The 27,267-nt window shown below is 34.5% G+C and overlaps 2 protein-coding genes and 3 pseudogenes across 3 annotated transcripts; 2 read left to right on the top strand and 3 right to left on the bottom strand.

Moving 5' to 3' along the window:
• Positions 1-277: 277 nt before the first annotated feature.
• LOC132179343 (uncharacterized) lies at positions 278-1,400 on the top strand. Its single transcript, XM_059592048.2, has one exon. It carries the CDS (start codon positions 310-312, stop codon positions 1,258-1,260), a length of 951 nt encoding a protein of 316 aa, XP_059448031.2. The 5' UTR covers positions 278-309; the 3' UTR covers positions 1,261-1,400.
• A 412-nt stretch (positions 1,401-1,812) lies between these two features.
• LOC132179352 (TMV resistance protein N pseudogene) lies at positions 1,813-4,413 on the bottom strand (annotated as a pseudogene).
• A 2,244-nt stretch (positions 4,414-6,657) lies between these two features.
• Positions 6,658-9,226, bottom strand: LOC132190977 (TMV resistance protein N pseudogene; annotated as a pseudogene).
• A 2,072-nt stretch (positions 9,227-11,298) lies between these two features.
• LOC132185475 (TMV resistance protein N pseudogene) lies at positions 11,299-14,548 on the bottom strand (annotated as a pseudogene).
• Positions 14,549-17,460: 2,912 nt separating this feature from the next.
• LOC132190177 (uncharacterized) lies at positions 17,461-26,913 on the top strand. Of its 2 annotated transcripts, none has more exons than XM_059605083.2 (5): positions 17,461-17,610; positions 18,402-18,486; positions 18,973-19,107; positions 26,414-26,515; positions 26,674-26,913. In XM_059605083.2, exons 1-5 carry the CDS (start codon positions 17,516-17,518, stop codon positions 26,716-26,718), a joined length of 462 nt encoding a protein of 153 aa, XP_059461066.1. In that variant the 5' UTR covers positions 17,461-17,515; the 3' UTR covers positions 26,719-26,913. The 2 variants fall into 2 exon arrangements, with proteins under 2 accessions (XP_059461066.1, XP_059461067.1); XM_059605084.2 differs by having other exon boundaries at positions 17,465-17,610; positions 18,973-19,086; positions 26,674-26,912.
• The last annotated feature ends 354 nt before the right edge of the window (positions 26,914-27,267 follow it).

Genomic DNA, 27,267 nt, shown 5'->3' with positions numbered 1-27,267 from the left:
GCATACAAGTCAATTTCTTGAAGGGAGACTTTTCCCTTGGCTAATGTAGCCAACATAGACTGACTATAATCTCCATGATATTTTGTTTTTTAATGAGAGGCCCTCTTGTGCTCTGTCCTAGCATTTAAAAAATGCATACAAGTCAATTTCTTGAAGGGAGACTTTTCCCTTTGCTAATGTAGCCAAAATAGACTGATTAAAATCTCCATGATATATATATATATATATATATATATATATATATATATATATATGAGCTTTCCCTTGTGTCAAGAATATCAATCATCCTCCCTCTCTAGCTATAGCACAATGGAGTTGCATGCATGTTTTGGTTTTCTGAAAATTCTTAGAGAATCCAGCAAAATGTTTTTCCAAAATGTGAAGCTAATGGCCTCCATCACCATACTCATCCTTCTCCTCAACTCATTGCTCTTGATCTCCAACATCTTCTCCATCAAAGAAGTTGTCGGCGATTTTGCCACCAAGGCAATGTTTTTGCAGATTACTACTCCCGGTACCTCTGACTACTACAAACTTATCATTGCTTTGAAAGAAGACGCCAGATTCCTTGCTAGGGTGGAATGGATTTTCTTTCTTGCCATCTACGTCACCTCCTTATTCTCTGCTGCAACCGCAATCTCAGCATCAGGGGCAACATACAGAGGAAAAGACATGTCCATCAAAGATTTGCTTCTGGGAGTGGTGAAATCATGGAAAAGGCCTTCTATTACTTTTCTTTACATAACTCTGCTTCAGTCAGGTTACCTTTTCTTTACATGGGCAACTCTGTGTATCTTCATGCTGATGTTTGTAGGTGAAGTTTTCTTGCCTGCAATTTCCTGGATAATAATTATTCTAGCCACGGTTTTCCTCAGTTACTTAGCCATTGTTTGGACCTTAGCATTTGTGGTTTCTGTCATGGAAGAAAGATGTGGAATCGATGCACTAGGAAAGGCTGGAGAGCTAGTGAAGGGCTTGGAGATGAGTGGATTTTTTCTGAATCTTGTTTTTGGAGTAGTAGCTTCTGTTGTTTATCAGGGTTTTAGGTTGATCAATATTAATCAATCAGCAGTAATAAGACTGCTTATTGTGTTGCTTGTATCCAATTCTCTCTGCCTGCTCAAGGTGTTTGAATTGATGGCATTCACTGTCTTGTACTACGAGTGCAAGAAGAACAAGGGAGAAGAGACTGAAATTCATGGGAGCCTGGAATACACTAAAATACCTGCCACAGCACCAATTAGTGCAGATATGCCATAAGAGGGGAAAGATCTATGTTCTTTGATGTACGTGTAATAAGGCTTGGTTTGTTGTTCTTTTTTCTTCTTTTGTTTTTGCTTGGCATAATATGTGTTAATGGAAAATAATTTGTAATGCTCAAACACAAATTTTCTTCTTGATATGTGCTGTTCATATGTAAAGAAAATATAAAACCCTTTGTTCCAAAGGGTCTGTCTTTCTGCGATAGCAAAGCCAAGTGAAGCCAAGACGTATAATAGTTTATTGAAAAAGAAATGTGAACTATGTTTTAAGATCAAGCTTTTCATCTCTCTAAGTTGATTTTGAAGGCCTGATCTTACCATGTTAGACGTTTCCCATAAACCTTTGTTTGAACAAATGGGGGTGAGAATATTCAAAATAATGTGATGCACAAATTCTATATGTGAGATTTTGGTATAGGGTGAAGGACAAAGCTGAAAATTCAGCTAATGTATGAAGGTGAAATGGGCTTAATTAAACAATTTTGTGGTGTTGGTAGTAAGTAGCAATCTCATCTGACGTCACAGAAAATGACAGAAATGGAATTTCTCATTACAATGGCTGTTCCAAATTGCAAAAAGCTAAATATTTGCTTTTTTAATAATTAAGGCTCTGATTATTTCAGCGTAAAATATGAAATAAAATAAAGGCAAGACAACCAAAAAAGAAAAGTAAAAAAAGACCACAAAGAAAAGAAGTAACAAAGCGATGTCCTTTGCTTGTGCGGGGCCGAGACCTTGTTGGCATTTCTGCTAGCAAATAACTTATTCTTTCTTGAATACTTCTGTGAGGAATTCTTTTGTAGGTATCTAATGCCTTTTTCCATTGATGTATATCTTTACCATGCAGATCTGAACCTAGCACTTCTAAAGCTAGTGGAAGGCCCTCAGCATAACTTATTGCATGTTCCATCAATTTTAGAAAATCATCGGTAGGTTTTTTTCCTTTGAAAGCATTCCAACAAAAGAGCTCAAGAGCTTCATTGTATTCTAATTCCTTCACTTTATATATTAGATCATCAACTACTCCATGATTAGTCAATACTATGTTGTCTCTTGTCGTTATGATGATCCTACTTCCTAAACCAAACCAATCAACTTCTCCAACCAATTTATCTAATTGGAACAATTGATTATCCACGTCATCAAGAACAAGGAGTACCCTTTTAGAGCAAAGCCTTTCCTTTATCAAAGAAATTCCGTGATCAACACTATCAACCTTCACAGTGTCTCTTAAGATTTTCGAAAGAAGTGTATTTTGTAGTTGGACCATACCGGAATATTGCTTAGAAGTTTCTCTAACGTTTGCAAGAAAACAACTACCTTCAAACTGAGAAGCAATTGAGTTGTAGATAGCTTTAGCAATAGTTGTCTTACCAATTCCACCCGCTCCTAAGATCCCAACCATGCGTCTATCATTCACATCAATACTTAAAAGTGAATTAACCTCCTGTACACGAGAATCTATTCCAACTGGATACTTGGCAACGTGTAAGTCTATGTGATTTACGATTCTTGATACAGTCTGAACGATTTTGTCAATAAATCTAGCTTCATTCCTACAAAATACAAATGATTAGAAACATGTAATGAGTTAAACTTTCCATATGAAAAAACATAGGAACATAAATATATGAGAAAAATATAAAAAAAGTCCCTCAAACTAAAATTTGTTTGCGATAGAGACCCACAATATTCAAAAGGTACTAAAGTAGCCTATCAAACTACCAATGTATGTCAAAAATGCCACATCTTTTTTTATATTCCTATAATATCCCTATTCTTTTAAAAACAAAATTAAAAAATTAAAAATAAACTAAACTATTTTCTAAAAAAAAAAAAAAAACAAAGGGCGAATAAATACAAAATATATTTTTTAGAATAAATAAAAAATTAGTCATTATAGTTAACTTAAAATACAAATCGCTCGTGCAGTATAAAAAATATGGATAAATGCAAAATCAAACCATGTGATTGCCTCAATTGACAACCACCCCCTTTCCTTTTTAAAAAAAATAAATAAATTTAAATAAATTTAAATAAATAATTTTTTAGTTTTTAAAAGAATAAGGATATTATAGGAATAAAAAATTAAAAAATTAAAAAAAATAATTAAAAAAAAAAAAAAAAAAAGATGTGGCCTTTTTGACACACTTTAGTAGTTTGATAGGCTACTTTAGTACATTTTGAACATCGTTGGGCTCTTTAAAAAACGACTATTAGTTTAAGGGAACATTTTTATGAAGAAAAATACTTCTTTTTAAAAAATAAAAAATAAAAAATAAAAAAGAAATAAAAAAACCACAGAGGATGTTATTTCTTCAGAAATTTTTTTAATTTTTTTTATTTAAAAATAAAATAAAAAATAAGAGAAAAGTTACACCAAAATTGTGCCTTTATCATTTCTCATACATTATTTCTATCTGTTTCTCTCCTAAATTTCTCTTTACCTTCCCAATCTCTAGTCCAAGATCTCAAATATACACCCATAGATATATGTATGCACGTATGTCCAATCTATAAGTATGTATTGTAATTGGAATCATCAGGAAAAAAATAAAAATAAAAATCTTAAATGAATGCACAAGAGTAGTAAGAAATACCCATTCCCTAAGGGCCACCCAGACAAATTGGCGACTTCTGTTAGGGCCGTCTTCCACTTCTGCACTTTGATGTCATTTTTGAACCTTTCTTCATGTTTAGCCAATGCTTCTTCAAAACTGTTCTTTTGATGTCGGACATCTGATGGGTCCAACTTGTAAAACAATGGCATAACCATTTGTCCATTTGTTTCTTTACATTCAAGGATCTTCAGAAGCTCGTCCAAGCACCATTTGGATGATGCGTAGGTTTGAGAGAATACAATGATTGAAATTCTTGATTTTTCAATAGCTTCGAGAAGTGCTGGAGAAATTTCCTCTCCGCTTCTAAGCTGATCAGCATCTATGAAAGTGTTGATTCCCTTTTGAAGCAAAGCTTGATGTAGATGGGCAGTAAAATTGTCACGAGTATCTTCACCTCTAAAACTCAAGAATACATCATAATTCCATCGATGGGTGGATGAATAAGAGGAAGAGGCTTCTTGGAAGGCCATGGAAAAAGTTATCCTCTCTCTGTGTGCGAGACCACTAGCTAGGAGAGATAATTGCCTTGCAGTTGCAGAACCAACTTAGCTCTTAAGGAGAATAGTGATGCTGTTTTACATCATTTAAAAAAAAAAAAAAAAAACAAACAAACAAACGGAGAAGAGAAGAGAAAACGCGTCGGAATCTCATCTGACGTCATAATTAAACAATTTTGTGGTGTTGGTAGTAAGTAGCAATCTCATCTGACGTCACAGAAAATGACAGAAATGGAATTTCTCATTACAATGGCTGTTCCAAATTGCAAAAAGCTAAATATTTGCTTTTTTAATAAATAAGGCTCTGATTATTTCAGCGTAAAATAATTTCAAAAAAATGTCAGTATTTGCTGTTAATTTTTTTCAAGCTTTTCTTTAGAATTCTTGACTAGGACTTGGTAAACAGATCCTTTTCCATGATCAACAAGTCTTTGCTATTGGTATTTAATAAAGCTAGCTTTTCTCTGGAATGCTTGACTTTTCGGACATTGCAAGACTCTGTAATTCGAGTCTTTTTCCAGGAAACTTCTTGTTGTAGACTTATTGGCCAGGAAACCTTTAGGCATATTATTGAGTTCAGAGCAGATAGACGTCACAAATTCATAGCCTTAAGATTGTGGGTAAGTGATGCCTAATATGTCATACTATGGACTCCCTTGATGTTATAATGAAAATAACCTCGCGGTCAGTGACCGAACTATATGTTAATTATATATGTATTTTTAAGCTTAAAATTTAAGCCCACTGCCAATTGCCCGTGCAGTTGTTGAGTTGTTTGAAAACCACTACCATTTTGGCTCTCTCGAAAAGTGTCCTAATTATTATGACAATCAAGTAATTTTAACATGCATAGTGTTAAGCATGAGTAGTCAAAAAAGAGTTTCTTTGGAATTAAGTTAGAGAGTTTAAAATGTATTTTTAACATCTAAAAAGTTGATATGTCTGATAAAAAAAATTTTAAAAAGTTTTTATTTTTTTTTATTTTTTTTTAACTTTTCTTCATTTTAAAAATTATTAAAATGCACTTTTAAGATAATAAAGTTTTTCTCTAAAAGAATAAATTATTTTTAGGCACCATGTCTCCTTTAGGCAAATCTACCGGCATGCCTTAGGATATTTTTGGGCTAACTTCACAAAGGCCTATGTATTTTGAGAAGACTTTCAAAATTTAAAAACTCTTAATTTCACCATTTGAATCTTTTTTTTTTTTTTTTACATGTCCACGCAATAGAAGGGAGGGGAACTCAAACTAGTGACCTCCGCTTCATAAGATGTGGTTTATAACCAATTGAGCCACCCCTTAGGGACTCACCATTTGAACTTTTAATTTGATTCAATCTACTCCTTCATCAATTTTTGGCGTTAACCCCTAACGGAGGCTATAAAAAAATATCAAAATACCCTCAATTTTTCCTTTAAAAAAAAAAAAAAAAAAAAAATTAAGGGTAAATTTAAAATTTTATAAAATATTCAGACGTATAAAATTCATTTCATCTATTTTAACGTCGGTTTAACGCCAAACTCTAATACATGGGGTAAATTACATCAAATTAAAAGATCGAGAGGTAAAATTGAAAATTTTTGAACTTCGAAACATCCTCTTTAAACGCATAAAAATTCAGGGTCTTTCTCAAGTTTCCTAAGGCAATGAATCAGTAGTGTGCCAGCAAAATCAAAGCATAAAAGTGTTCCACATTTTAGCACTTGCTAGAATTATTAAGTTTGCAGAGCTCAAATGGGTAGCTGAAACAGAGCTCGATAATGGCTTCGTATCACTAGGTACGCGATTCTTGCTCCAGCAGAGCATTAATGGCGGAGGACGAGTTCAACTCGTTTGATTTGGGACTCGGGTGAGCTTGTAACTGGTGCGAGGCTTTTGTTTGGGTGCCGGATTTTTTTTTTTTTTTAATTATTTTCAAACAATTTCTTTCTCTCAAATTTCTTGGTGTTCAAAAACAGACCAAAAATAAAATGATTTGAAATTTCCAATTTGTTACTATTTTTAATTGAGTAATGGTATAAGGAGATGCCAAGGGTTTGTTTGGTAATGGGGATAGGGATGGGCTAAACACTGTTCATCACCATTTCCCAAAAAAATCAACATCAAAACATTCTAACTTTTTCACTTTTAATATCAAATCATTCACTTTTTATTATTATTTAAATAAAAAAATCACTACAAAACAAAACTTTTTCACTTTTCCATACCACTTTTTCGTTTTTTTTATACCAAACATTCTTACTTTTTTTCACATCAATCTACATCAACTACAGTGTTTAGGCCATCCCATTTGCCAAACTCCCCCCAAATACGATACATCTGAAATAAAGTAAAGGCAAGACCACCAAAAAAGAAAAGTAAAACAAGACCAAAAATAAAAGAAGTAACAAAGCGATGTCCTTTGCTTGTGCGGGGCCGAGACCTTGTTGGCATTTCTGCTAGCAAATAACTTATTCTTTCTTGAATACTTCTGTGAGGAATTCTTTTGTAGGTATCTAATGCCTTTTTCCATTGACGTATATCTTTACCATGCAGATCTGAACCTAGCACTTCTAAAGCTAGTGGAAGGCCCTCAGCATAACTTATTGCATGTTCCATCAATTTTAGAAAATCATCGGTAGGTTTTTTTCCTTTGAAAGCATTCCAACAAAAGAGCTCAAGAGCTTCATTGTATTCTAATTCCTTCACTTTATATATTAGATCATCAACTACTCCGTGATTAGTCAATACTATGTTGTCTCTTGTCGTTATGATGATCCTACTTCCTAAACCAAACCAATCAACTTCTCCAACCAATTTATCTAATTGGAACAATTGATTATCCACGTCATCAAGAACAAGGAGTACCCTTTTAGAGCAAAGCCTTTCCTTTATCAAAGAAATTCCGTGATCAACACTATCAACCTTCACAGTGTCTCTTAAGATTTTCGAAAGAAGTGTATTTTGTAGTTGGACCATACCGGAATATTGCTTAGAAGTTTCTCTAACGTTTGCAAGAAAACAACTACCATCAAACTGAGAAGCAATTGAGTTGTAGATAGCTTTAGCAATAGTTGTCTTACCAATTCCACCCGCTCCTAAGATCCCAACCATGCGTCTATCATTCACATCAATACTTAAAAGTGAATTAACCTCCTGTACACGAGAATCTATTCCAACTGGATACTTGGCAACGTGTAAGTCTATGTGATTTACGATTCTTGATACAGTCTGAACGATTTTGTCAATAAATCTAGCTTCATTCCTACAAAATACAAATGATTAGAAACATGTAATGAGTTAAACTTTCCATATGAAAAAACATAGGAACATAAATATATGAGAAAAATATAAAAAAAAATCCCTCAAACTAAAATTTGTTTGCGATAGAGACCCACAATATTCAAAAGGTACTAAAGTAGCCTATCAAACTACCAATGTATGTCAAAAATGCCACATCTTTTTTTATATTCCTATAATATCCCTATTCTTTTAAAAACAAAATTAAAAAATTAAAAATAAACTAAACTATTTTCTAAAAAAAAAAAAAAACAAAGGGCGAATAAATACAAAATATATTTTTTAGAATAAATAAAAAATTAGTCATTATAGTTAACTTAAAATACAAATCGCTCGTGCAGTATAAAAAATATGGATAAATGCAAAATCAAACCATGTGATTGCCTCAATTGACAACCACCCCCTTTCCTTTTTTTAAAAAATAAATAAATTTAAATAAATTTAAATAAATAATTTTTTAGTTTTTAAAAGAATAAGGATATTATAGGAATAAAAAATTAAAAAATTAAAAAAAATAATTTAAAAAAAAAAAAAAAAGATGTGGCCTTTTTGACACACTTTAGTAGTTTGATAGGCTACTTTAGTACATTTTGAACATCATTGGGCTCTTTAAAAAACGACTATTAGTTTAAGGGAACATTTTTATGAAGAAAAATACTTCTTTTTTTAAAAAAAATAATAATAATAAAAATAAAAAAAATAAAAATAAAAAACCACAGAGGATGTTATTTCTTCAGAAATTTTTTTAATTTTTTTTATTTAAAAATAAAATAAAAAATAAGAGAAAAGTTACACCAAAATTGTGCCTTTATCATTTCTCATACATTATTTCTATCTGTTTCTCTCCTAAATTTCTCTTTACCTTCCCAATCTCTAGTGCAAGATCTCAAATATACACCCATAGATATATGTATGCACGTATGTCCAATCTATAAGTATGTATTGTAATTGGAATCATCAGGAAAAAAATAAAAATAAAAATCTTAAATGAATGCACAAGAGTAGTAAGAAATACCCATTCCCTAAGGGCCACCCAGACAAATTGGCGACTTCTGTTAGGGCCGTCTTCCACTTCTGCACTTTGATGTCATTTTTGAACCTTTCTTCATGTTTAGCCAATGCTTCTTCAAAACTGTTCTTTTGATGTCGGACATCTGATGGGTCCAACTTGTAAAACAATGGCATAACCATTTGTCCATTTGTTTCTTTACATTCAAGGATCTTCAGAAGCTCGTCCAAGCACCATTTGGATGATGCGTAGGTTTGAGAGAATACAATGATTGAAATTCTTGATTTTTCAATAGCTTCGAGAAGTGCTGGAGAAATTTCCTCTCCGCTTCTAAGCTGATCAGCATCTATGAAAGTGTTGATTCCCTTTTGAAGCAAAGCTTGATGTAGATGGGCAGTAAAATTGTCACGAGTATCTTCACCTCTAAAACTCAAGAATACATCATAATTCCATCGATGGGTGGATGAATAAGAGGAAGAGGCTTCTTGGAAGGCCATGGAAAAAGTTATCCTCTCTCTGTGTGCGAGACCACTAGCTAGGAGAGATAATTGCCTTGCAGTTGCAGAACCAACTTAGCTCTTAAGGAGAATAGTGATGCTGTTTTACATCATTTAAAAAAAAAAAAAAAACAAACAAACAAACGGAGAAGAGAAGAGAAAACGCGTCGGAATCTCATCTGACGTCATAATTAAACAATTTTGTGGTGTTGGTAGTAAGTAGCAATCTCATCTGACGTCACAGAAAATGACAGAAATGGAATTTCTCATTACAATGGCTGTTCCAAATTGCAAAAAGCTAAATATTTGCTTTTTTAATAAATAAGGCTCTGATTATTTCAGCGTAAAATAATTTCAAAAAAATGTCAGTATTTGCTGTTAATTTTTTTCAAGCTTTTCTTTAGAATTCTTGACTAGGACTTGGTAAACAGATCCTTTTTCATGATCAACAAGTCTTTGCTATTGGTATTTAATAAAGCTAGCTTTTCTCTGGAATGCTTGACTTTTCGGACATTGCAAGACTCTGTAATTCGAGTCTTTTTCCAGGAAACTTCTTGTTGTAGACTTATTGGCCAGGAAACCTTTAGGCATATTATTGAGTTCAGAGCAGATAGACGTCACAAATTCATAGCCTTAAGATTGTGGGTAAGTGATGCCTAATATGTCATACTATGGACTCCCTTGATGTTATAATGAAAATAACCTCGCGGTCAGTGACCGAACTATATGTTAATTATATATGTATTTTTAAGCTTAAAATTTAAGCCCACTGCCAATTGCCCGTGCAGTTGTTGAGTTGTTTGAAAACCACTACCATTTTGGCTCTCTCGAAAAGTGTCCTAATTATTATGACAATCAAGTAATTTTAACATGCATAGTGTTAAGCATGAGTAGTCAAAAAAGAGTTTCTTTGGAATTAAGTTAGAGAGTTTAAAATGTATTTTTAACATCTAAAAAGTTGATATGTCTGATAAAAAAAATTTTAAAAAGTTTTTATTTTTTTTTATTTTTTTTTAACTTTTCTTCATTTTAAAAATTATTAAAATGCACTTTTAAGATAATAAAGTTTTTCTCTAAAAGAATAAATTATTTTTAGGCACCATGTCTCCTTTAGGCAAATCTACCGGCATGCCTTAGGATATTTTTGGGCTAACTTCACAAAGGCCTATGTATTTTGAGAAGACTTTCAAAATTTAAAAACTCTTAATTTCATCATTTGAATCTTTTTTTTTTTTTTTTTACATGTCCACGCAATAGAAGTGAGAGGAATTCAAACTAGTGACCTCCGCTTCATAAGATGTGGTTTATAACCAATTGAGCCACCCCTTAGGGACTCACCATTTGAACTTTTAATTTGATTCAATCTACTCCTTCATCAATTTTTGGCGTTAACCCCTAACGGAGGCTATAAAAAAATATCAAAATACCCTCAATTTTTCCTTTAAAAAAAAAAAAAAAAAAATTAAGGGTAAATTTAAAATTTTATAAAATATTCAGACGTATAAAATTCATTTCATCTATTTTAACGTCGGTTTAACGCCAAACTCTAATACATGGGGTAAATTACATCAAATTAAAAGATCGAGAGGTAAAATTGAAAATTTTTGAACTTCGAAACATCCTCTCTAAACGCATAAAAATTCAGGGTCTTTCTCAAGTTTCCTAAGGCAATGAATCAGTAGTGTGCCAGCAAAATCAAAGCATAAAAGTTGTCCACATTTTAGCACTTGCTAGAATTATTAAGTTTGCAGAGCTCAAATGGGTAGCTGAAACAGAGCTCGATAATGGCTTCATATCACCAGGTACACGGTTCTTGCACCAACAGAGCATTAATGGCGGAGGACGAGTTCAACTCGTTTGATTTGGGACTCGGGTGAGCTTGTAACTGGTGCGAGGCTTGTGTTTGGGTGCCCCATTTTTTTTTTAAATTATTTTCAAACAATTTCTTTCTCTCAAATTTCTTGGCGTTCAAAAACAGACCAAAAATAAAATGATTTGAAATTTCCAATTTGTTATTATTTTTAATTGAGTAATGATATAAGAAGAATTAAAATCTTCTTAGAATTTTAATAAATATAATATGACTTTTAAAATCACTAATAGATCAAAATTTAATAATACAATATAAAACATTATCGTATCAAGCAATAAAAAAGGGCAAGACCACCAAGAAAATAAGCAGCTAAGCGAAGTCCTTTCTTTGTGCGGGGCCAAGACCTTATTGGCAATTCTGCTAGCAGATAACTTATTCTTTCTTGAATACTTCTGTGAGGAATTCTTTTGTAGTTATCTAATGCCTTTTTCCATTGATGTATATCTTTACCATGCAGATCTGAACCTAGCACTTCTAAAGCTAGTGGAAGGCCCTCAGCATAACTTATTGCATGTTCCATCAGTTCTAGAAAATCATGGGTAGGTTTTTTTCCTTTGAAAGCATTCCAACAAAAGAGATCAAGAGCTTCGTTGTAGTCTAATTCCTTCACTTTATATATTAGATCATCAACTACTCCGTGATTAGTCAATACTTTGATGTCTCTTGTCGTTATGATGATCCTACTACCTAAACCAAACCAATCAACTTCTCCAACCAATTTATCTAATTGGAACAATTGATTATCCACGTCATCAAGAACAATGAGTACCCTTTTAGAGCAAAGTCTTTCCTTTATCACAGAAATTCCGTGATCAACACTGTCAACCTTCACAGTATCTCTTCGGATTTTCGAAAGAAGTATATTTTGTAGTTGGACCATACCGGAATATTGCTTAGAAGTTTCTCTAACGCTTGCAAGAAAACAACTACCTTCAAACTGAGAAGCAATAGTTGTCTTACCAATTCCACCCCCTCCTAAGATCCCAACCATGCGTCTATCATTCATATCAAGACGTAAACGGGAATTAACCTCCTGTACACGAGAATCTATTCCAACTGGATACTTGGCAACGTGTAAGTCTATGTGATTTACGATTTCTGAGACATTCTGAACGATTTTGTCAATAAATTTAGCTTCATTCCTACAAAATACAAAAGATTAGAAACATTTAATGAGTTAAACTTTCCATATGAAAAAACATAGGAACATAAATATATGGTAAAAATATAAAAAAGTCCATCAAACTAACATGTGTTTGCGATAGAGACTCATAATGTTCAAAAGGTACTAAAGTAGCACATCAGACTACCAATGTGTGTCAAAAAGGCCACATCTTTTTTTATATTTCTATAATACCCCTATTCTTTTAAAAACTAAATTAAAAAAAATAAAAAATAAAACTAAACTATTTTCTAAAAAAAAAAACTCAAAGGGCAAATAAATACAAAATATTTTTTTTTAGAATAAATAAAAAATTAGTCACTGTAGTTAACTTAAATTACAAATCGCTCGTGCAGTATAAAAAATATAGATAAATGCAAAATCAAACCCTGTGATTGCCTCAACTGACAACCACCCCCTTTCCTTTTTTAAAAAATAAAATAAAATAAATTTAAATAAATAATTTTTTAGTTTTTTATTTATGTTAGTTTTTAAAAGAATAAGGATATTATAGGAATATAAAATAAAAAAATAAAAAATAAAAAATAAAAAATAAAAAAAGAAGAAAAAAGATGTGGCCTTTTTGATACACTTTAGTAGTTTGATGAACTACTTTAACGCATTTTGAACATCGTGAGGCTCTTTAAAAAACGACTATTAGTTTAAGGGACCATTTTTATGAAGAAAAATACATTTTAAAATAAATAAATAAAAGAACCACATAGGATGTTATTTCTTCAGAAATTTTTTTATTTTTTCTTTTGTTTTAAAAAAAAATAAAAAATAAGAGAAAAGTTACGCCAAAATTGTGCCTTTATTATTTCTCATACATTATTTCTATCCGTTTCTCTCCTAAATTTCTCTTTACATTCCCTAGGGGTGTCAACCCAGTCCGGTTTCCCAATTTTTGGCCAAAACCGAGAACTGGAACCGGAACCGGGACCCCGGTTACCGACCAGTTCCGGTTTTACCCGATCCGGTAACCGGTTTTTTAAGAAAATTGTGTTTTGGGCTTATTTTAGATATTAGGCCTAAAATAAGCTCTCTTTTTTTCTTTTTTTTTTCATAAGTTGGCTCGTTTTTAAAAAAATCTATTAGTCTTTTTGTCTAAATTAAAGGAGCTTTGTTGTGATTGTTTCAAATAATTATTACAACAATAAATATAAACTACCAACAATAAATACTTTATATATATATTCAAACAGTATATTTCATTGTGAGCCTAAGAAATTGTAAGAACAAACTTCATGCCCCAACATCATAAAATAAACAACTACTACAATCAACCCAATAAACCCAACATCAAAATTCCATCAAACCTTGTTTAGATGTTAATATTATACACTAACGTAACAATATATATAAATATTACAACAATAAATATAAACTACCAACAATATATTTATTTGTTTTCCATTTTTCCTACTCTCCAAATTGACTGTCTAAAAATTTCAACTTAGCATAATAATATATATTAATATATAAATATAATAATATATAAATATTATTAAATAAAATGGAAACCCGGTTCCCGGTTTTGTGGTAAAAACCGGGTACCAAAAACTGGGTACCGGAACCAAGGTACCTGGTTTTTGGATTTTTCAAACCGGAACTGGAACCGGGTCCCTGGTTTCCTGGTTTTCGGTTTTCCAGTTTCCCGGTTCCGGTTCCGATTTCCTGGTAATTTTTGACACCCCTAACCTTCCCAATCTCTAGTCCAAGATCTCAAACATACACCCATAGATATATGAATGCACGTATGTCCAATCTATAAGTATCTATTGTAATTGGAATCATCAGGAAAAAAAAATAAAAATAAAAATCTTAAATGAATGCACAAGAGTAGTAAGAAATACCCATTCCCTAAGGGCCATCCAGACAAATTGGCGACTTCTGTTAGGGCCGTCTTCCACTTCTGCACTTTGATGTCATTTTTGAACATTTCTTCATGTTTAGTCAATGCTTCTTTAAAACTGTTCTTTTGATATCGGACATTCGATGGGTCCAACTTGTAAAACAACGGCATAACCATTTGTCCATTTGTTTCTTTACATTCAAGGATCTTCAGAAGCTCGTCCAAGCACCATCTGGATGATGCGTAGGTTTGAGAGAATACAATGATTGAAATTCTTGATTTTTCAATAGCTTCGAGAAGTGTTGGAGAAATTTCATCTCCGCTTCTAAGCTGATCATCATCTATGAAGGTGTTGATTCCCTTTTGAAGCAAAGCCTGGTATAGATGGGCAGTAAAATTGTCGCGAGTATCTTCACCTCGAAAACTCAAAAATACATCATAACTCCATCGATGGATGGATGAATAAGAGGAAGACGCTCCTTGGAAGGCCATGGAAAAAGTTATCCTCTCTCTGTGTGCGAGACCACTAGCTAGGAGAGATAATTGCCTTGCAGTTTTGCAGAACCAATTTTGCTCTTAAGGAGAAAAGTGATGCTGTTTTACATCATTAAAAAATAAAAAAACGGAGAAGAGAAGAGAAAACGCGTGGGTGACTGGGTCACATGCATTAAATTAAGGATGACAATTGATTGATAAACTTCCCCACACACAATAAACTAGAAAAGTAAAGTGTGGTTGAAAAACGAAGGTTAAGAGGCTTCATGGAAACTTGCAAGGTATTTTATATGGTTCTGTTTAGGTTTTTCTCCTTTTCTCTCATCTTGTATCTCACATACTCACACCCATGTCGTGATGCTAGGTCTTAAAAAAATTATAAAACAAGCTCAAAACACTAAAAAAAGCTCAGACTATTTTATAGGTTCTAATAGAGACCAAAGAAGGGCAAAAAAACTAAAATAGGCTCAAAATGCTCATTACCTGATATGCAAAGAATGACGAAAGAGGATACCTAAAAGTGATAACTTCATTATATGGATGCGAATGCAAATTTTGTCAATGACTGCATCCACATGTACAGCCCTAAGTATTTATATGAATAAATATTATGCAAGATGAGATAAACTTGTAATTTGAGGAAAAGGGCCGGTTGTTCACACCAGTCGCTCGTTGTATTGATAAGAGCAATGATACTTACTATACTTTCATTTTATCCCCTATTTTATTGCCAATGTTTATCAATTTTTTTTTATTTTTTTTTTTAAGATTGATAGTCACTGCGACATTAACCCAATGAGATGAGCTGGAGTATTTATCATGCCTCATTGATCAGTAAATGCGCCTTTTTTTTATTAATATCTTAGTTTATAAAAATTGATTTTAATTGTTTTCTTTGCCGCGGATTTGAAATAGGTCATTCTTTGTCTTTTTCGTCCAATAAAATAATGTCAGTTTTCAATATCATATTAAAATAATAATTATTTATTTTATTAATTATTAAAAATTTAAAATGACAAAAAAAAAAAAAAAAGAAGGTGGGGGTGGGGTTCAGCCATCCCTTATCCCTTAAAGGGAAAGGGTCAGGGCAGCCACCACATGAGCTGGGAATAAGAGGGTTACACGTATCCAAGAATTAAAGAAATATTATTTAGTAAATTTTCGCATAACTAACTGTTGTAAAAGTGAAAATAAGTTAATTTTTCTTTTTAAAAAGTCCGTTGTGATTGTCACTGTCAAATTATTTTAGTTGTATGAAAATTATATGATAAGTTACTAAATAGCATTTCTTTAAAAAATTAATAAGAGAAAAACCATAAATATCTCATAAAAAATAAAAAAACAACAAAATGTTCTTGTAAAAAAATGGTCATTCTCGAAAATAAACTCTTGGCAGTTGAGAACACACACCATCATCTATCATTTGCATGATCTGTTTATGACACATTTATCTTTTGTATGTTTTTTTATAATAAGGTTTATCTAGGCGTTATAAAGAATAGTTACATGCATAGGATAAACAGATACCTGTTTATTTGCTAAGTACCTGTTTTGCTAGCCCTACCATCATGTCATTATTCAAAGAATCAAAAGCATTCACATCTTGTTCAAAAATATGTAGCTAAATTTTAGTTAAAAGGTCCCTTTGTTTTTTTTTTTTTTTTTTTTTTTTTTTTTTTTTAACTTTAGTTATTTATTTTTTAAAATTACTTATATTCAATTTAGTATTTAGTTATTCACTTTTATTATTTTATTTAAACATTATGTTTTTATTATTAAAGTTCAAATATCATTCAATAACAATTAGAGGAGAAAGAATAAAATAAATTTTTATTGAAAGAGAGATGATAGAACGAATTTTACATTTATACATGTTATGAATTGTTGAGCTACGATGCTCAACCAAGAGCGGAGGGAGGGGAGTCGAGGGGGTCAAATGCCTCCCTCACCAGAACCTCCACTTGCTGAAAATCCTGTATGTTAAATTCTTATTTACAAGTTACAATATTCAATGTATTTTTACCCCTAACAAATGGTAATGTTATGATGTATATTACAAAGATTTTTTCTTAAGAAATGAGAAAGAATGATTTTCAATGAAAATGAAAATGTTATGAGAAATTTTTTTTTTTGGGGGGGATAAGGAAACTTTTTATGAAGGTAAAAAATATTATGATTTTACATATGCTGGTAGAGATATGAGAAGGAATGAGAAGTGTGTGATAGAAGGCTATAATGAAAGCTTATGAAGAAAGAAGTCTAGCATATGTTTAAGTAAATGAAATGTTTTCAAAAAATGGATAGTTACAATTGGTCTCTCTGACCTACGCTCTTTGTTCAAAAAATAAAAAATGTTTCAGATTACTTCGGCTAAAAAAATAAGACATAATATGGTATTAGGGCTAGATGTAGCGCAACTATTATGTGTAGTCCATCATTAGAGATTTGTTACGTTAAGTACATTTAGAGTTAATCTGGTGCTCAAAATGACTCAATCCGCAGATACAGGTTGAGAACAGGTCCTTCATGATTACGCACACTCCCAACATACCGGATTTAATTGTATGTGAAGCTGCAAAGTAACAATTGGTAAGACAAATTTTCAAGTTACAAAAGTTAAGTAGTTGTTTTAATTTTAGAAATTTTATTTATTGCAAAGAGTCAAAGAGATGTTATTTCTATTTTCTACTGATAAATGTTTATTCAATATCTCATAAATTTTCAAGAAATTATTCATTGCCAATTCAGAAATTGCTTTAAGTGTCTTTAAGGGATAGCTCAATCGGATAAAAATTACGCTTCATGAAATGGAGGTCATTTGTAAAAAAAAACAAATTGCTTCAAGTTTTCACAAAAAGTATTTATTGGCAAGAAAGATTATTTATTTTTATTTCTTTATCAAAAGTTTTTAACTCAACTGTTCTAAAACCGTTGGAGTACTTACGGATCTCAAGACTCTTGTAGATGGCATCCAAATCTCTACCACTCATCAGTGGAGGACTCCTTTTCCCTCAGTACTCATCCCTTTCCAACCACAACAGCCCGGCAACTCTCCTCAAGTAAGTCCAATCCTTTATCATACATACTCACTTCTCCGTTTCGTTCCGACACCGGTTTTTCTTGTTACTTCTTCTCAGATTTTCCTTACCCTTCGTTTGTTTTGCTGAGAAAGATGTTGATTTTAAAAACAAAAATTTAATCTTTTTGGGTGTTAATTTGTTCAATCTCACATACCTCACATACCCTCTTCTTTATCTACTTTATTAAGTGGATTTCTTTCTTCTTTTCTTAAAATTTTCTCTACCCATCTGTTTGGTTGCTGAGCAAATTATGATTTTAGAAGATACATACTCTTAAAAAATGTTTGTCCTTTAAATTCACATGCCCTTTTCTTCATATGTCTAAGAAGTGGACTCCTCTGTTTATTTCTTAAATTCTCTTTGTCTTTTGGTTGCTAGGAAAAATATTGAAATAATATTTAGAAAAAGCACATGATCTGGCCAAAATTCAGTTTAACTGTTTAATTATTTGTCATTGATATACAGTTTCAGATGTAAATTAGAATATTTCATGCTTTTGGCGAAGAAGAACCATGCTTTTCAATGCAAACGAGAACCCAAGAGAGAGTAGAAATGAACTTAGAATTGGGAAGAGCATAAAAATAATTGGTTGATTAATTACCTATTTAGTCAAAAGGTCATGGCACCTTTGGAAAGGAATCTGTTTCCAAAACTCAAATGAGTTTGATGACTCATTTCACCATCTTAACTGATTTAGAGGGTTAAAGCCCTGAGCATACCCTAACCATTTTGCATATTTGATATCCTTTTTAATTTCATTTTTTTCTCAGGTGGGGATGGAAAAGAGACCAAGAAGCAAGCATGGTCATCAACCAAACCAGAGGCCAAACATTTCGAATCTTGGCCAACCCTAATGTACGCATTAATCCAAGGCTTCCGCATGTATAATGCCAATATGTTTGGTTTGAATATGATCAAAGGTTTTGTAGGTATGTCGTTGGTGATGAAATTAGTGCATAGTGGGAGCAAAATTTTTACGCTCTGGATGGGTGTTAGATGATTCATTTTTTTAATTGCTTGGGTAATGGTACATACTTAAAATGTGTGTACATTCTATCTTTTGTATGGAATTTTTCTTACAATCTTAATGTCTGAGATTCATTGAAGTTGCAATTTACACCCTTTTTTCTATTTTGTTTGTACTTTCTTTTCCTTTAACTGCCTTTTTTGCTCAATCAAGTTCCAGCTCATGTTAAGAAGAATTGCTTCTGTATTAAATTTTGATTTGTGTAAATAAATAAATTTGTAGCCCATACCAATAAAATCAACTTCTGCTCCTTATCCTATGCTTCTTGTCCATCTTGGCTGTACTCTAACCAAAAAAAATTAATAAATGTGCAGGTGTCTTCAGGGAAAGTAGGTTTCAACAAAGAAGTGATCATGGTTGATCCTTTGGAAGCCAAGCGGCTGGCTGCCAAGCAAATGCAAGAGATTGAAGCTAAAGAGAAATTCAAGGTGAAGGACATTTCATCTTTGGTAAAGATGTTGACTATGAATTGAATTGTCTAGCATACTCATTGATACCACGCTGTTGGTGTGGATGAATATCTCATAGATTTTTGGTCTTAATATAAATATTTGCACTAGATATCTGCAGGGACCTTGGAAGTCCTATTTAGGACATGCATTTGCGTCTTATTTCCTTTGTTAAATGTTTTATTCTTTAGACTATGAGAAAGAAAGGAGCCTAGCAGCCTTTTTTTCTTGATAAGAAAAGAGGAACGAGGTTGTCAATTCCTTTTTTCATTTTGGCTTAGTTGAGAAAATAAATGGTGTATGAGTTTCCATATAGAAAGATTTGAAGATGGAAACAATTCAAAATGATCTTTCATTAAGAACAACCAGGTTATTTTTGAACAACGATCAACTAAGGTAACAAAGTACCTATAACCAAGGTCCCGAACTTTTCAAAGGACCTTAAATATCTGAATGAACTACCTAAAGGGTCTAGACTAAAGACTACTATCTCTAGAAGAATAGGAAGCACAACGATGCTTACTCAATTGACAAGCATTACAGTCAACTACACTTTTTTGATGTAAAGTAGGGACTAATTGATGCAAGACACGTACATACTAGTGACCAAGGCGGCAATGCCATTAGAATAGATTGAGACTAGAGGAAGAACGAAACACTTGAATTTCAGGTGCAACTTTTATGTAGTATAGGCCATTCATTTCACAACCTCCACCAATCATCTTCATCTTTAGTTCTTGAAAGACACAATAGTGAGCAAAAAATGTAACAGAACAATCTTAAAGCTTTGTGGGTTCGCTGACGAAAACCAAATTAATTGGAAATTTGGGAACAAATAAGATTGAAGAGGGAAACATTAAGCTTGTTCCTTCACCTATGATAGGTTGAGAACAGCCATCAGCAAGCCTAACAATCTTTTGGGATAATTGATTCCAAGAAGAAAAGATATGGGCATTACCTATCATATGATCAGTAGCTCCAGAATCAATAATCCATGAATTTGAAGAGGATGCATTACCTGTTTTTGCAAGAACGGCAGTGGAAGAAGAAGAAGATGGCTGATTTTGGTGTTGATTAAAGAATTGGTTGATATCCTCCTTTTTCAAGACCATAAGATCATGTCCACCAGAAATTGATGAAGCCTGTTGGTTTGACTGATCAGTAGGGGACACTTGATTGACAGTAGGTTTACCATTTTAGTCCCAATAATAATCGATTTTATGTCCACATACACCACAATGAGTATAGTGTTTGGAACCTTGACCACCTCCACCTTGTCCTCCCCCTGAATCTTTTCACAGCATCTACCACCCCTTCCACCATGATTACTTCGACCACCACCACCATGTTCAGATGAGGCAGCAAGGGTTTCTGTTTGAAGAACCATTGTCAGATATTTTCAAACCTTGACTCCACAATTCACCCTCAAATTTTAGTTAAATATTATACATGTTAGACTTTACTTGTTTAAGCTCACATGTGAAGGGGAGTGTTGGAATATGAATTAAATTATTAAGTTCACCCCTTTATGAAATTGATTTCACTTTTTGGGACAAGTGGTGATTTAATGGTATTAGAGTAGAAGTCATGAGTTTGAACCTTGACTCCACAATTCACTCCCCATTTCAGGTAAATATTCTACATGTTGGACCTTACTTGTTATAAGGGAGTTTGAGTTCAAACATGAAGGGGAGCATTGGAATGTTAATTAAAATATTAAATTCACCCCTTCCTACCAACTTAAATTGTTGGGACAAGTGGTGATTCAACACCAAACACTGCCAACCTTTGCAACTTCGCAACCACAGTGATGATGAAGAGCTTAGCAACACCAGCACAAGAAAACACCATAGACAAAATTGATGACGACAAGAAAGGGAGACACTGTTAAATATATTGGAGATATATATTGAAGAAGAGAGAGCGGAAGCATATAATGGACTACATTGTATTAAGATTAATTATGATGAAAGATTATAGAGATTTCTATTTATAGAGAGGTTATAAGTGATAGGCAAGTAAACCTATTAGACTAAGGAAACCCTAGAATGCATAAGGAAGGAAATAACCCTAGAATAATATCAAATATATATTCTTAACATCCCTTGTCAAACTCAAGGTGTAAGCTTGAGTTTGGGAAAAAGAAAGGATTTTTCTTTGAATTCGCCGAAAAAGCTGCTTGTTTCGGAAGAGTTGCCAGAGTGACGCCATAAAAGTTGCAAGAGACCGGTGGCCTACTGATGGAATAGTGGATTGGGCCGCTATGATGGGCCTTGACTAATTAAGTCATGCATTTGGATTGGAGCCTAGTTCACTTGGTGGCAATTTGACTCAAAAACCATATACTAGTAATGGACTAGCTCGCTTGGTCGGCTGAGCGGAGAGAAAAGGGCTGGTTGAATGAGCTAATTTGGCTTGAAACCCTTGGACCGTCTCGCCTGGTCGAGTTGAGAGAAAGGACCGGTTGAAAGGGCTAATCACGCCCGAAAGCTCGTGGACTGTTGGAAGGTCTGACCTGAAAATTCAGAGCTACTAATGGATCGATGGCTTGGGGAGAGGCTGCAGTAACCAGTGATGGCGGTGGTTGGCAAGGCATAAGTGGGCCATTTGAAATGGGCTTGTTTGGCCCGAATCCATGGACTAAATGAAATGATTGGTTTGACACGAGAGTGCCTGCCAAAAAAATGATTGCAAGAAGATTGAACCGGGTTGAACTGTGCCGAAAAAGGCTGTGGAATTGAACTGAACAGAACAATGCATGAACCGACTTGAATCGGATAAAACAAAAGCCTTAACTTGGTGAAGAATCTCATTTTGTGCCATATAGAGATGCCAAAAGCAAAAAACAGACCACAAATATGAAATCAGGACAAAAAATAGAGTAGGGAACACCTAGTTAGCTCTGAGAACGGTCAAAGTCAACGGCCAATGGTCAAAGTAAACTTGAATAGTCAAAGTCAAAAGTCCAACAACGGGTTAAAGTCAAGCCTGACAATGTGCTGACGTGGCAGAGGTGTTGACATAAGACTAGGGCTGAGGTGGCACTCTGTTTGGATGACACGTGGATGTAGGAGAACTTCTGGCATGTGTAGAACACGTGCTTCATTGCAGTGGCGCTGGGGTGCATAAAGCCCAGGCCTAGATTCTTTTGCTGGTGCGTGGAGGCGCGTCTGAGACCCGTTGGCAACGTGCAGGATGGAATTGTGACGATCGACAGAGGATCTTCGGAACGGCGCGACAACAAAACTGTTTGGAAGAAGACGGCAGCAGGTGGGAAAACGGCAGCACCTTCGGGCGGCGTGTGTAGGCGTGTGGTTGATCTGATGAGGTTGTACTCGGCGGCTCTAAAGTCGTCTAGCCCTAATCTATCAATTGGCGCTATTACCGAGGTGATCAGCACTTTATGACGGCGCGTAACAAAACAGGCAAATTCTTGAGGGGCTGTTGCAGCTCGTTTGGACACCATTGGCGGTGAATAGACTGACGGATTTTGGTCTATATACTTGGAACGACTTTTGAGGCTATGGGAAGTAGAAATTTTGGAGGCGCTTGGTGTACGGTGACGAGACTAAAATTCGTCAAAGGAGAACCTAGAAAAGATGACGTTTATTGAAAACCACAAAAAAGTAGCTCTGATACCATGTTAACTATATTGGAGAGATATTTTGAAGAAGAGAGAGCGGAAGCATATAATAGACTACATTATAATAAGATTAATTATGATGAAGTATTATAGAGATCTCTATTTATATAGAGGTTATGTAAACTTAGTAGACTAAAGAAACCCTAGAATACATAAGAAGGAAATAACCTTAGAATAATATCAAATATATTCTTAACAGCCTCATTGGATCAGCCACGCACTGCCCGAAGCTGCTGCTATGTTGCCCACGCGCCGCTGCATTCTTTCGATCAATTTGGTTGCAGCACCATTCCACAAATCTGCCATCGGCTGTTTAGGATCTGTTCAAAAATTAGCCAACAGACGTGATACGCGCCCCCACGCGCCACTACTGTCTCTGTGTGTTGGGCCTCGTGCCTAAATTCTGCCGCCATTGTAGCACGTGTACAACACGCGCCAGTCTCTTCTTCTTGCAAGGTTTCGCCATGTGTCAACTAGACCAAGATCCACATTAGTCCTAGCCACGTTAGCTCCTTGTCCGGCTTGACTTGGATCCCTTGTTTGACTTTTACTTTGACTTCTCTTATGGTTGACTGTTGACTTTGACCACTCTCTAAGTTAACATGGTGTTTCTTACTCAAGTTTTGGTCCTAATTTCATATTTGTTGTCTGTTTTTTGCTTTTGGCATCTCTATATGGCACAAAACTAGATTCTTTCCCAAGTTGAGGCATTTGTTTTGTTTGGTTCAAGTCGGTTCATTAATTGTTCAGTTCGGTTCCAAAGCCTTTTTTGGCGCAGTTCAACCTGGTTCGTTCTTCTTGCGGTGGGCACTCTTGGGTCAGACCAATCCTTTCATTTCTAAGGGTTGGGGCCAAATATGCCCATTTCAACTAGCCTACTGATGCCTTGCCAACCGCCGCCATCACCGGTCACTGTCGCCTCTCCCCAGGCCATCGATCCATTACTTGCTCATAATTTTTGGGTTAGACCTTTCAACGGTCCACGGGTTTTTGGGTGTGATTAGCCCTAAGGCTGGCAATTTTGACATGACTCCTGAACCTGACATGAACACGACACGAAGTTAACGGGTTTTGAGTTTGATCTAAACGGGTTCGGGTCACCCGTTTATGGCTCGGTTATTTTTTCGTGTCTGGCGGGTCTACCCGTAGGTAAAGTGGGTTGACCTGCCAGACTCGTTTAAAATTTTTTTTAAATAATTAAAAAAAAAAAACCCTAAACCAAAGAAAAGCCTAACCTAATGATGATGGAGTTTTGTTTGTTTGTTTTTTTTTTTTTTTCTTTATTATTTTGTTTTTGCTAGCTTTTTTTTTCTTATCTTTTTCTTAATATGATTTTACCTTACTTGGTAAGTGATTTGTTGTTTTATAGGTTTAATTCCAAGAGATTGAATTGTTATTTGAATAGACAATTAAACCTATTAGTGACAATTCCCAAATCATTTACCATGTAAACTATATACTTTGAAATTTGCTATTTGCTATGATGGACTATGGAGTTGAAAATTGCTAATAATTGTGAATGTTTTTATTGAATGACAATTTGTTAACAATTAATATGTTTTTATCATATTGTAATTTGTGAATTCTATTGAATCTCAATGGCATTAGTATTATTATTACATTATTTTTCCTATTTTTAATTCAAACGTGTCGGGTCGTGTTACCTTTTAAGTAAATGAGTCACGTCGGGTCGTGTCAACCTGATATGACTCGGTTATTTTAAACAAGTTAAACGGGTTGTGTCGGGTTACCCAGCTATTTTTCGTGTAGTGTTCGTGTTTGATAGTTCAGCCCGTTTAGTTAAACGTATCGTGTTCGGGTTTAGGTTAATTGGGTGACAGGTCATTACGGGTTGTAATCGTGTCGACCCGCCAACCCATTTTGCCACCCCTAATTAGCCCCTTCAACTGGTCCTTTTCTCTCCGCTTAGCCGACCCAGCGAGCTAGTCCATTACTAGTATATGGTTTTCGAGTCAAACTACCACCAAGTGAACCAGGCTTCAGTCCAAATGCATGACTTAATTCAGTCAAGGCCAATCACAGCGTCCCAATCCACTATTCACACCTTGAGTTTGAAGGGGGATGTTAAGAATATATATTAGATATTATTCTAGGGTTATTTCTTTCCTTATGTGTTTTAGAGTTTCTTTAGTCTACTAGGTTTACTTGTTTATAACTCATAGTCTTTCTCTAAATAGAGGTCTCCGTAATACTTCATAATAATCAGTTTTACTACAATGTAGTCCATTATATGCTTCCGCTTTCTCTCTCTCTTTCTCTCTCTTCTTCAATATATCTCTCTAATATATTTAACATTGTATCAGAGCCACTTTTTTGTGGACTTCAATAAACGTCATCTTTTCTGGCGTTCTCTTTTGACGAATTTCAGTCTTGTCACCCCACATCAAGTGTTGCCAAAATTTTGCTACCCATAGCCTCAAAAGTCATTCCAAGTCTATAAACCAAGAGCAGGTCATTCCATTCGCCACCAACAGTGTCCAAATGAGCCGTCACATGCCTATAAAGAATCTGCCCGTTCTGTCACACGCCGCCACAAAGCGCCAATTGCCTCGGTAATAGCTCCAATCGATAGATCAGGGCCCAATGAGTCTAGAGCCGCCGAGTTCAGCCTCATCAAATCATTCACACACTCACACACACCGCCCGAAGGAGCTACCGTTCCGCCATGTCCGATCAATTAGCTTGGTTGCCGGACCGTTGCATAGATCTGCTGCCGGCCGTCACAATTCTGTCCAGCATGCCGCCAACAGGCCTCAGACACGCCGGCAGAAGAATCTGCGCCTGGGCTTCACGCGCCCAGCACCGCCACAGTGAAGCGCGTGTATTGCACGCGCCAGACACTTCTCCTCTTTTCCTGCAGCCACGTGTCATCCAGAGAGATTGCCACATCAGCCCTAGTCCTACGTCAGCATCTCTGCATTCTTCTGATCAACTTGGTTGCAGTGCAGACTGCCACCAACCAGGACAAAAACTCACCGAAAAACACCATAGACAAGATGGACGACCACAATTGACCACCACAGCAGCTGTGTTACAGATTTGATGTCTAAACCACCATAAACTCAAAACCATCTGACAAAAACTTTCAACGGAGACCATCTGATAGTCTGGTTGTGATGAGAGAGAATTGAAAGAAGAAAATTCACACTCTCACTTCGCCAAACGCAGAGAGACAAGAAGGAAGAAAGGAAGCATGGTTATCTATGAGTAGAAAGGAAGAAGAATAGAGGTGTGGATGTTTGTGGGTAGAAAGGAAAAGGAATGTATGCGAGGGTGAATGAGGGCCCAAAATGATATATTTATATTTGGTTTTAGAATGCTCTAATGCCATGTTGAGAAAATAAATGTTGGGTTATTATCTTATCTAGATACCCACACTTTGATTTATTATTTATAGAGGAGATTACAATTCAAGATTAACACAATTTCTATCAACAAGATACAGTTTATCACAACTCCTAAACAAGATAGACTGCCAAAACAGCTAGATAAGATTAACATATAAAATCAAACTACTATCTAACAGGCCCCAAATGCAGAATGAATTGGATGATGCCATAAGCATATGCATTTTTTGTTCGTAAGTTACTACAATACTTCAAGTTACTTATCAGCCTGGCTGGAACTATGCGGTGATTACAGAGAAAACGTCAAATTGAAGCAATCAATGGGGCATGGGCAATGATTGGTCTCACAGCAGGCTTGGTCATTGAAGGTCACACTGGAAATAGTATCCTGACACAGGTAAATTTGCTCTGCACATGTGGGTGGCCTCTCTCTGTGTTTGTGCACATGAATGTGGTCTCTCTCATACGTGAACACAAAAATTTGAATTTGGTTAATGGGTGGTGGCTTCTTCCTTCAAATGATTGCATCTTTTGATTAACCCTTTTATCTTTCAGTTGGCAGGATACTGGAATGCCATATTCAATTTTTTGCTGCATTAGGAGTAACGTTTGAGGAATTGCAGAGTGCTTGTCTGATCATTCTTTGAAACTGGATATGTTAACGTTGCTTCTGCACACAATCTTGTACGGTTTCATTTTAGTTGCTACTCATTATATTGTGAAAATTCTTTCTGCTGCACTCTGTAATAAGATCCCCATATATATATATATATATATATATATATATATATATATGTAAGAACATTGTCCAAAATCCTCGATTTAGAACACGTTAATCATAATTTTGTTGTGATGATGTCTGTTGTTTAGTTACAATTCTAATAATATTGACGTCCAAATAAGCCTAAAAATGATTTCACTATACAGAAAATAAAATGGAATTATGGATTATAGCTTCTTCTTTTGATGTGCAATCAAATAAGCCTAAAAATAATTATGAAGCTCGTATCAATCACTGTTTACATTACCAACAGGGCCAAATAATATGGAATTTGAATTCAAGATTGTTAATATGAAAAAGATGGTCATCTTCTTCCAAATCGCAGATAGCAGCAAGTAATGGTATATGCCATTTAGTTATCTCCTTTT

This window comes from Corylus avellana, chromosome 9 (assembly GCF_965113065.1).
Source record: "Corylus avellana chromosome 9, dhCorAvel1.hap1.2, whole genome shotgun sequence".
In the NCBI taxonomy this organism is placed as follows: domain Eukaryota; kingdom Viridiplantae; phylum Streptophyta; class Magnoliopsida; order Fagales; family Betulaceae; genus Corylus; species Corylus avellana.
The sequence above is the reverse complement of the archived record's forward strand: the minus strand, read 5'-3'. Positions and strand labels throughout refer to the sequence as shown.

Excerpts from the sequence above, each read along its gene's own strand:
- LOC132179343 (XM_059592048.2), top strand. The coding sequence starts at position 310 with ATGGAGTTGCATGCATGTTTTGGTTTTCTGAAAATTCTTAGAGAATCC.
- LOC132190177 (XM_059605083.2), top strand. The coding sequence starts at position 17,516 with ATGGCATCCAAATCTCTACCACTCATCAGTGGAGGACTCCTTTTCCCT. Across the intron at positions 17,611-18,401 it reads AGCCCGGCAACTCTCCTCAA|GTGGGGATGGAAAAGAGACC; the intron begins GTAAGTCCAATC and ends TTTTTTTCTCAG. Across the intron at positions 26,516-26,673 it reads GAAATAGTATCCTGACACAG|TTGGCAGGATACTGGAATGC; the intron begins GTAAATTTGCTC and ends TTTATCTTTCAG.